The following is an 11490-nucleotide window of genomic DNA, read 5'->3' as shown; positions in this document are numbered from 1 at the left end:
GTGGAAAATGTATCTTGAACTCTTGATTCAAGGGTTTGTATTTTCCCAAGCCTTACATTTGAGGAGCTTGGTTTCCTCAGCTGCTTAGAAAACCAGCAAGCAGCATGTGGCTTTCAGTACAGCCTGTGACTAGGCTTGTTCACTTGACGACATTAGAAAAGATAAAAGGGTTTTTTGCATGAGAAAGAACGAGACTGCTGGAATAATCCCTTGATCAGTGATGGGGGTGCATAACTACATGATGAGAGAGATTCAGCTTTCTCATGTTCCAGATCCAGATGTAGATTAGTGGCTCCTTAACTCTTCCAACTTTGAACTTTCACAAGCTGTACTTCTGCAATTGAACACGTTGCTACCCACATGAGGGTTATGCCCTTAGTTTTGGGATCTGCTGTGATCTGTCATACAAGTTCCAGGTACCTACCAAATCCCCATTTCTATGGTTTGGCTGGGTTTTTTTTTTTCTTCATTTGGATTAACAGCAGTTTCTAGTATGGACCCAAGAAGCCTATCTGAAGAATGTTTTAGAAACTTCTTCAGATGAGTCTGTGGTTCCTGTGAAAAGTTTATTGGGGTCTTTTTTTTAATATTACTTTTACAAAAAAATTCACCTGGTCTCAGGTCTGCCCACATAGCTTAATCTGCTTTCCCTCCCAAATGTTTGAATGGAACAGGAGACACAATCTGCAAACAAGTGAAAGCTTTCTGTTTTAAAATCCAGTTAATTGTTACTATTGTAGTGTCTGGGCAGAACTTTCCTGATGGCTTTTGTAGTTTTCAATGCTTTTCAATTGCTTTCAATGTTTTTTTTCCAAGTATTACTCTCCCATTTATTTGGGAGAAGATGTGGCTATGCACTGCTACAATCCCATGAGCACTTGTTGCTGCTTTGCTGGTGAGGAAGATGGTTCTGCTCTTCCCTGCAGTGTCTTCCTCTTCCATGCTTTGTAAGCACTTAAGCAGCTACACCTAGACCTCAGTTAAAGACTGATCTGCATTAAAACTAACCTGGCTTTTGTTCTAGTTTGGAGTGAACCTACACAAAATGGCCTGACATAGTCTAGTTTTCTGCCACCACTAAAAGAGTTGGTTGTACTCTTCCCCTTCCCTCTGTGCAGGTTTCCCTAGCTCCTTGACCCAGTTGGATTGTTGGCTGTGTTGCAATTCCTTGGTGCTGTTCTGGTACTCATAGACTTTGAACAGAGCTATCTCAGCACACTGACCCACCAGAATTTGCTCACTACTTTGTGGAGTAGTTTTCTTCCTGGATTGAACACCAGTGTCAGCAGCGTGGAGAAAGTGGGGCTGTGACAGCTCAGAGTTTGGTTTGGATGGCTAACTTTAACCCATCTCAGTTCCTTCATCTGGGCTGCCCTTGCAGCTACATAAATCTTTGCTAGCATAAGGAAGACAGAAAATGTATGTATGGAAGTGAATAGGCAGGTGCCCAAGGAGGACAGGACAGCTTTAGCTGTAGTGGTGGCTTAATAGGCACAGGGAATTGGAGTATAAGGAAAGTAATGCTGCTGATCATGTGCATACAGTGGTCAAAGTAGCAATGGATGCTATTTGAAACAACAGTGCGATAAAGATATTGCTAGGATATTTTTCCACAGTAAATCCTAAAACATTGTAGCAGGTGCTTGTTTTATTAGTGTGTTATGACCAGTTTGTTGACAGATAAGGGTTTTTAGCTGTTGGTTTTCCTTTTAAAATTATAATGGAAAGTTAAATTACCCATAACTTGCCAAGGGAAGAAGGATCTCCTTGTAACTGGTATGTGGGAAAGTGGCTGGTTTGTTTTTTTCCTCCAGCTATTCTTAAAAAGAAAACAGCACCTCTATTATAAACATGGCAGTGGTGACCTGAGCTTAATCTTTCTTCCCATTAAAAAAAAAATCAAACCTAACCAAAATCCTTAACTGTGTAATATAAAACTTATGTCTGTATCACTTGATAACTGTTGCTTTAACCACACAGGAGTTGCTCATTTGTGTACATTGCCCGTTCCTCTGATATGCTGCATGCAGTTGTATGTATGGTGTGTCACGTGGGGACTGTTCACTTAACAGAATGTAGAGTAATGGGAAGGGAACAGTGTGCATTGGTTGAGTAAATTATGGTTGCCTTGGGAACTATTATTTTGAATTTTGCGACAATAGAAGGTTAAATTTGTGGTGAAGAACACCTGATAGTTTCTTAGTGTTCCTTGTAACAGATGAAAAAAGACTGGATACTTACACTAGTTATGTATTCAGCATTTGATAAAGAATAAGGTTGGGGTTTTTTTCCTTTCTATAGTTTGCCATTGGTATTGCATTTGATAAATCTAGAACCATGATCCTCTGCGAAGTGTGCAAACTATTTGCTTTCACTCTGCTGTTACATATGCAAACACGGAGAGTTTGCAGTCTTAGATAATTAATTTTTCCATTTACCTTTGTTATTAATCCATGAAAAAGCTATGATTCTTTTTGTTTCATGATGTGTTTTTTTTAAGGCAATGTCTAGCTCAGTAAGCTTAAACAAAAGACTCTCTGTTGAAAAAATGCAGTGCTGAGTGATTTTGTAATTCTTTGCCTTACGGCAAAACAAACCTTTCAATTTTAGACACAAAATGTAGAGTGTCAGAGTAAGAAAATGGGGAATGCATAAAATGAATGACACTATTTTACCCATTATTGAAATGGTAGCAAAATTGAACGATGGCAGTTAATTAGGAGAATTGTAGTACAGTAAGATGACCTATGTGCAGTTGTGGTCTTTCATTTGATAATATGCCTGCCGTACAGGATGAATCTTGGGTATGCAAATGCTTCTGTGAAGACTTTTCTAGCAAATGAGAGAAAACATGTACAGCATCAAGAGTTTAAGAACTGCATTTCCTATCATTTTGTGCCATTAATCTTTGTGAATTTCAGTTGTCTGGAATAGTTGATGTGTGCTTGTATGTACTTGGCAAAAAGGGATGGGAGAACACAGTAAAGAAGGAAATGAACTAGTATGTTCTTTATTTTGGTTATAAAATGACCCAATAACATGATTTGTTTTTCTAAGATTTTTTTTTTCCTTTGAAATCAACTTAGACAAACAAGTGGCCTTCACTTTTTATACTGTAGTTCCTGCTTTGCATAGGTAGGAGTTCTATGTCACTTGGAAGCGGTCAAGAATCTGTGGGAACTACAAGCCTTGTGTTTTTATGTAATATATTCAATCTTTTCTTGAAATAAGTTTCTTCTGTTTGCTAGGTTAACGTCCAGAACATTAAATGAAGAGTATTTTCCATTTGCAAATAGTTCTAGTGCCAGTGCTGTGAACTGGCTGCAGCAGAGGGACTAACAAGGCTGTAGTAAATTTAGCACCTACAATGATATTGGCAAAGGTTGTCACTTCTGTTTCCTGTGAAGAAAAAAAAATTAACAATTGCATATGAGCTATGGATTCTCTCAGGAGAGAAGCAGAAAACATGAAAGAGGGAGTCTACTTGTGAATTTTTACCATTGCTACTAGAATGACTGAGAAAAATAAAAGCACATTCTCTTTGTTGAATGGGAAGGTGAGTTTTGGTGTTATGTCAGCAAAAAGACATAAGTTAAATAAAAAGCTCTGACAAGTTGGTTCTCCTGGATGCTTAACAAAAATTCTTAATGACATTGTTATCATGAGTTGTTGCATTTGCTTCTGCTTCTCATATTTGTTTATGGCTGCAAAATAAGGTTTGTCCTTGGAAGAGAGTTATGTCTTGTCCAGATAAAAAGAACCTCAACAATGCAGATGCTATACAATTTTGCACAAACTGATTCCAGTCACTTATAAGTTGTACTGTTCAGTTGGTTTTGATAGACTGTACAGTTTGGCACAGCTGTTTGGGTGCATGTTCTGAGCTGCATTCTGGGGGAACTTCCTGAGGTGCTCAGACACACTCTATTTCAGGTGCATCTAGCTCATTGTGAGTATGTGGTGCTTTAACACATTGTAGCGATCAGCTATGGCAGCTGAGTCACCACAGATAACCTGGCAAGGCTGCAGGTCATCTTCAATGTCCCATCATTTATAACAACACTGTTAATCTCCAATCCCCAAAATTATAAATTGACAGTTGGCAAAAACTTCTTTTGTGTGTACAAAGTTGTCTTGTCTTGGATGTCATAAAGAGGGAAGTTATTAACTAGGTGATCTTGCAACATAAAAAACCCAAACTTTTTCCATGCAGAAACACAATTAGGGCTTTGCATATAATTGTATCTTCTCTTATTAATTCTGACAATGAGATGAACCTTCTGGATCCCTTTCAACTCGGACAGTGTAGTGGTGACTTGTCCAACTGGTGGTATAGCATGTTTGCCATGGGAGTCAAATTGGGAAGGGTAGTCTGTAAGGACAGAAAGGGATTATATTGAGCAGCACAGAGGGTGCTTGCAAAGAACTCTTCCTTCCAGGTGGCCTTGGTATGGTGTCTGGAATAAAACATCTCCAGGGATAGAGTAAGATACAGTAAATATATGTCTGTGTCGCTTTCAGAATATTGAAAACAAAGGTTGTAAGAGATAATGTGTGGTCCTAGTCACTGAAATGCTTCTCTCTGGCTAGTCCTGTCTCTAAGTTATTTTATTTGGATTTTTTTTGTTGGGTGGTGAGGTGGGGTTTTTTTTTGAGGTGTTTATCCAAAAGCTTAATTAGGTATACATAAGAAAACCCAGTTACTTAGCAGTTTGTGTTTCACACGCTTTTCAATCTTTTGTGTTATGATAAATGAGACCTCAGAGGTCTGAGAAGCCTGCATTTGTAGTGGCCCACATGGTTCTGGAGCAGAGGTGAAGGTTTCACTGAAATTCCCATTTCTCCTATTGACTCAAAATCTTAATGTGGAATTTCATTCCACAGAAGCCAGTCAGGTTTTGCACAATCCTGGTAATTGTTTTTTTACTTTTTTTTTTTTTTTTTTTACAATTCCTTTTGTAAGTTTTCCGCAAAAGGAATACAGAGGTGCTTTATCTAGAGATTAAAGTGGGAGGGAGGGGGTAATGGCGGTTTTTTGGCATCTGAACCAAGTCATGGTTTAGCTGCAGGTGAGCTATTTATCTTCAGCTCAATCCTTCTGCAAGTAAATATATTCTATACTTGTTAAGTGTTGTCATGTTTAAGGCTGGTAGAGTTGCTGAGATCTGCAGCTAGAAGCATGTTTTCTGGCGAGTCACTGCAATGTGTTTGAGTTATTTTTGCCTTTTTTTTTTTTTTTTTTTCTTCAATGCTCCCTTGGACTCAAAACCACAGAAAGCCAACTTAGATTTCTAGGATAAGTTTAAAAAGCAATAATGGCCATAGCAGCTTGCACTGCTTTCCAAATCTTGTCAGCACTGCCCTGAAAGCATTGCAGTTTATAGTCTTAGATTTTTATCTGGTTTTCATCTCTACATTCTTCTAACTTTGAAAAGAATTGTATGATTGCATAAGATGCATAAGGAATTAAGTTTTTAGGACAAAATGCTGTTCTGTGCCATATTAGCATATTTTTGGAAATTAAATACCCCACTGAAATCAGTGTTGGCATGTGTTTTTGTTTCCGTTAGAATGAACTTCATGTATTGTACCTTCTGACTGGGCAGCACTGCTCAGGTGTACATGTAATGCACCGCTAATTGTTGTGCTTCCTGACTTGCAAAGTCTCAATAACATTGGTAGGTCACAATTCCGTTGAGATGAACTTTTGCTCATAAATACAGGGGTAGAATGCAGTCTTTCTGAAATTGCTGGCAGCAAGCCTAATCTTAAAAGGTGCCCAATATGATAATACCCGTTAAAAGTCTGCGGGGAACTTGATATCAATCCTATGATGGCAGTTTTCATGCTTGTTGTTTCTAAGAGTGTTCTTGGTGTGACATCGCTGTGTGTTCTGAATTCTTCTGTAGCCTCACATTCAAGAGGTGTCCAAAATTTGGAAAGTAAGACCATTTATTTATTTCAAGCTATTTTTAAAACACTGAAATCTTCATTTCTTGGGCCTAGATAAGTACTCTTCACATTCGTTATGGGTTTTTTTAAGGGTTTGGGGTTTTTTTTTTTTCAGTCAAGCTAAGTCTGTTACCTATATATAAATTTTAATTTCAGATTCTTAATGCTTTAATTTTGGCCTCCTAAACACTGCAGACAATGAAATAATTTGAAGTTATTTTAGGGGTTATTTCTTTTGGTCTCACCACAGAGTCTGTATAGAACACAAGGTTAGAAATGCTTCATTAAATGTAAAGGCCCTGTAATCTACAAACCCAAGTATTGGATTGTTCATGGCAGTGAACACCTTCAGAATGTGTTTAATGATCATAAGAACAGCCATGCAGTTTTGTTTTTCAGCTTTTGTGCTACTGTATGTTGTGAAAATGACTGAAACTGGCAGGCAAACCAAGGGAAACATTCTGATTTTTGGTTTCCATGTTATTTTTAGTTTGCATGAAACTGCTTGAAAGTACAACATTGTTTCCAGTTACAGAAAGCAAACTGAACTGCTTTGTTGTGCTGCAATGAGTGTTATTTCCAGGTCTTTCCTGGAAAGTTGCTGTAAGGAAGGTGTGTGCTAAACAAGCAGTGTTTAAGACTTTAACCTTGCAATGATAAAGTGACCTTCAACACTTCTTTTTAAGAGAAGAGGATGTACAGATGTGTATGGAATTTCTTTATGTGGTCAACAGCATGCGTTTGTTGGTAATCAGAGCATAAATGGCTCTCATAGGTACATCTCTATTTCTGCCTTCTTAGCCTGGACATGCCAGTCACTTGAAAAATATACACATATCTGTGTTCTTCTGCAGAACATTGCACTGTTAGATCAGCATTCAAATAATAGTAATGCCTTTGCTCTTCAGTGCACTCTGGAATTTACTTAGTACCAGTCAGGATTAGACTCGTAAAGGGCACTAAGTAGTTCTCAAGAGGCAGATTTATCATCAGCTTGCTGATCCTAGTCCATCTTCAGAATGACATGAAAGTCTTAAGTTTTCAACTTGCTGTGAGCCACAAATAGCAAATGCTGAAAGTGTCAGCTGATTATTATGATAGGTAGAAGTCTATGCAAATTTGAAGTATAGAAATGGCTTGAAATGCAGACAAATATTAGTAAAATGGTATGGTTTTGACCCCTTCTTAATGGACATTTAACTAGTATGTTAGAGCTCAGTAACAGCTGTGAACCAGGCATGGGGAAGTAATTTGACCTTTAAGTGGTTTAGTTTTGTAGATACTAATGATTCTGGGCAAGTGCTTGGAGTGTTGTTGGGTTTTTTTAGTAATACTATGTAGTACCTCACAATGGCTAGAATGTTCTTCCTTACTAATTTTGTTTTGTAATTGATGGTACATTTGGGCAATGTAATATTTTCTTCTTACAGTGAAAAGGAGGTTGTCCAATTGAGTTAGATATCTGAGTGTTTTAAAATGCTGTTTTTTCTAGCAAGCAATGCACTTGCATATATGTGTAATGTAATTTGACCATTTACAATTTGTATGAAATGCTGCTTTCACCAAAAATGTAGTAGTGGCTTTTTTTCACTTTCTTTCTAGCTTCTGTTTAGCTTGAAAGGTACTCTGACTCATGGAGACTTTTGGTTATGTACTATATCTAAGGTCTTTGTTAATTTGATTGTAAAAATTACTTTTGTACTCAGGGTGTGTAATCTAACTTCTGTAGTAGCATGCTGTAATTCCGTGTATTTGAGAATTAATTTTGATGTGAAGAAAACAGCTACAGGTCAGGGGATAGCCAAGTCTTAAAGTATACTTGTAATAGCAGTTGTGGTGAAGGAAGAAGGTGTGGTCGTGTTGCATGCATAGCTTCTAAAGCTTTGGGTATGATGAGCTAAAGCATTTTGTGGTGAAGGCAGTGTATTTCATATCAATGTGTTGGTAAAACATTTCTGTTTTGAAGACATTAGGACACAAATTTTTGAAAACTTAAGTAAAAGATTTTAATTTTTTTACAGCATGTCTACAAAGAACGTCTTCTGTTTGTTCTTCTGTGACTTTTTTGGCTCACTGTGTTTTAAATGTCCTTGCCAATATTTTGTAGTGTTATATGTCAATGATAGAAGTATGGAGACCTCAGTAACTGTTCCATGGTTGAATAATTGCAAGATCCCATTTTTTCCCCTCTGTCCCAAGAACTGGAAAATTAGGAAGGGGAATGGGAGCAGGTGAATTAATTGTTACTGCAGTGTTCCCACTGGATTGTAGTTGGATCTCTTTTGTGGCAGCTTCTACCTACTCAAGGCCTGGTAATTTTAAACTCCTTAATCTCTTCAGTATTTTTATATGACCTTTCTAGGGAATAACACATACAAATACAAACCAAAATCAAGTAACTTAAAATTGTCATTACTGAATCCGGCGATTTATTTATTTATTCTCCCCATTGTCTGATCTAGATGATTGGCAATTGTTTTAGATGAAGGCAATCATTATTTGAATTGTGGTTGACCCTAGGAGTCTAACTTCTGGATCCAAGTGCCTTGTGCTTGTCAGTATAGAACAGGATGATCGGGGGGGAAGGTTGTCCGAAATAGTTGGAAGGTGAGAGATCTAAGGCACAAGCCCGTGCAGATTGATCAGGAGACAATAAAGCAACACAGCTCAGGAGGAGAGCTAGTGGCCTTAACATATGCTGAAACAATCTGAATTTACTATTCCTGTTTTTGTGTAATCTCATATGCAGTTAACCAATTTGACTTTGACAGCAATGTGATACTATTACTAACATGTCCTTAGGAGTAAGCTGTTTTGTCTAGCACTAGTTACCAGGGCTGGCATAACTGCAAGCTGTGGTGGCATTACTTTGGGAGAAATGCTTTCCAAAGGAGGTATTTCTGGCAGTGACATCAGATAACTTTGTATCTTTAAATGCCTGCCAATAAGTGAGCTGTGTATGAGTTTGACTGTCGGTCATCTGAACAAGTTCTTTTGCAGCTTGGGCTACTTGAGTATTGTGGCAGTTTGATATGGCTTGTACTCTGGAGATGAGGAGAATCAAGATGGCACCCTTCATGATCAGGAAGGCCATGGACTGCTCCAGCACAGCCTCCTGAGCTTGGCATGGAAACTAGGTAGATTATAGCAGGGTTTTTTCCCCATCCTTCTACCTTGTGGCCAAAATGCAGCTGTTCTGTAGTTAGCTGCTGTGCAAAATGGAACCACAATGACTCTGGAGGAATCAATGTCACCTTGGCATTTGGTCAGTGTTTTTAGTAGCACGGTTCCTCAATTATGAATGTTGCTTAGTACAAATAACTCAGCTCTGCTTTTCCTAGCAACTAGAAAGCTGAATTTGCAAGGATCCTGTCCTCTTGAGCTTAAAATGAGCACTCAAGAGTGTGTACACATACCCACACAGTGTGCTTTCCTGTCCAGTGTCCAAGTGGCTGATGGGGTCAGCAAGTGGGGAAAAAGCCTTAAGGTGATCTGTTTTCACCCTCTGACAGTGGTACGGTTTTAGTGGGAATGGTAAATGTGACCATTTCCAGCAATCACTTTAAGGTTTTTCAAGTGGGAAGTGACTCTGGCTTTGAATCTCACTGTGGGTTTTTTTAATATAAATTGGTCACTCTTACTAGTTAGCTTAAATTCTGTTTTTCAGATAAGGTGTTCTTTGTTTTGTGTTTAGAATGTGTTTCAAATCAATCATGAATTTGGGCGTTATATTTTCTTGTGAGTATTGAGGGAAAAAAATATTGGGCTGTTCTTTTCATGGCCAGCATAGAGGAATTACCTGTTCATCCTGAAAGGGCAGGGCTTTGGCTTGATCCTGGGGTAGGTGGGCTGTTGATTGAGCTTGTGAAGTTGTTGAAGCCCATCACTAGATGGCTATTTGTATTTCTGAGATTTCTAAAATGAGGATTTGGCAAGAATGAACCCCTGTTACATCTAGTATGGATAATAAGTCTCTCAAGGCAAGAAAGCCTGCTAATCAACGTTGACATGTATGAGAAAAGCCATTATCATCTGTTAGATTTTTAAAGTAGTTTAACTCTTGCTTTTTATTTCAGTAAGCTTAAGTGTCTGTGAACAGGGTGCCCGTATCTTGCGGGGGGGAGGGAAGCGCTACTTTGTGTACTGTGTTGTCAAAAGTGGACTGGTAATCCACAGCAATTCAGTGCCTTGATTTGACTTCAGTGGATGATGTTGTAGAGGTTTGATATAAATTCTTACTGAGAGTAAATTCAGCTTAATGTGTTATGTTTTGATAACAGGGTTTTTATGATATCTCTCCTGTGCATGCACAATACCTTCAGTTTGAAAAAATTTCTAATAATTTGAAAATGTATGTTTTCTGGAAGCCAATAACTTTTTAACGTATTATTGCAGTACCTGCTCTGGTCATCACTGCCACCACTGCTAAAATGGAGGTGGTTTCAGCAGAAGTCAACAGCTTGCTCCCTGAGGAAATAATGGACACTGGTATAACTCTGGTGGAAGATGACAGCATTGAGGCGGTTATCGTGTCGTCGCCGATGGGAGATTCTATTCCCATGGAAACAGAACTGGAAGAAATAGTGAACATAAGCTCCACCAGCGAGTCATCAGCTACAACTACTGCCGCAGTCACCACAGAATCAGTTACTGCACCCAGCAATCACTCAGGCGACACAACAGTGAACACCACAACCCCAAAAACTGATGTGAATGCAGTAGTAAAGCCTACCTTTCCAAGTGGCCTCCATAAACTTGGTGCTCAGACCCCCGTCACTATATCAGCCAATCAAATTATTCTGAACAAGACCGCTGATATTAAAATAGGCAATCAGAGTATTAAACCAGATGGGCAAAAGCTAATTGTGACAACTTTGGGCAAGTCTGGCCAACCTATTGTTTTAGCATTACCCCACGGCCAGCTCCCACAGGCACAGAAGGCCACGTCCCAAGCCCAAGGTGGAGACTCCAAGGTACAAGGCCAACAGATCAAAGTTGTTATTGGAGGTCGGTCGGAAGTGAAACCTGTTGTTGGTGTCTCAGCTTTGACACAAGGAAGTCAGCTGATAAACACTGCAGCCCAGCCTTCTGTTTTGCAGACCCAGCAATTAAAAACAGTACAGGTAAAGTGATTTATGCTGAAACATCTTAAAAATAATTTTGTTGCTGCAACTGTTGTCCATTTCCTTCACTGATTGACACACAGTTGCTTTCAGCCTTTGCATTTATTCCTTGTATTAAAAAATACAATGCTGATCTTAGCCCATGCTTTCATCTGTGGATGCATTTACCATTTTATGCCCTTTACCCCTAGTTACTGTCTAGAAACTTATGATTTGCCTCTGTGAAAGCAAACTAGCTATTATATTCAGTAAATTGAAGACAATTTTCCCATTATTTATTTTATAAAAATAAATTCTACATGCTTTCAGGAAGGCTGAATTGAACTCTGTGCCTGATGTTCTTTATTCAAAGTGTACGCTGCTTTACTCCTTTATGAAAGAGTAGCTTTTGCCTATTACATTTAGTTTGTTTAAA

At 38.5% G+C, this 11490-nt stretch overlaps 1 protein-coding gene across 5 annotated transcripts in view; it reads left to right on the top strand.

The window, feature by feature from the left end:
* The window catches only part of LIN54 (lin-54 DREAM MuvB core complex component), a 38468-nt gene that overhangs the window by 2617 nt on the left and 24361 nt on the right, over nt 1-11490 (top strand). For 3 of the 5 annotated variants that reach the window (XM_054825403.1, XM_054825400.1, XM_054825399.1), the window contains exons 1-2: nt 5827-5942; nt 10348-11075. In XM_054825403.1, coding sequence (XP_054681378.1) covers nt 5831-5942; nt 10348-11075 — 840 coding nt within the window. In that variant the 5' untranslated portion in view covers nt 5827-5830. Of the gene's footprint in view, nt 1-5826; nt 5943-10347; nt 11076-11490 lie in introns of those variants that run through there. The other 2 variants (XM_054825401.1, XM_054825402.1) reach the window with 1 other exon arrangement.

The sequence above is a fragment of the Grus americana genome, chromosome 4 (assembly GCF_028858705.1).
Source record: "Grus americana isolate bGruAme1 chromosome 4, bGruAme1.mat, whole genome shotgun sequence".
Lineage (NCBI taxonomy): Eukaryota > Metazoa > Chordata > Aves > Gruiformes > Gruidae > Grus > Grus americana.
This window is presented reverse-complemented; position numbering and strand designations above follow the sequence as displayed.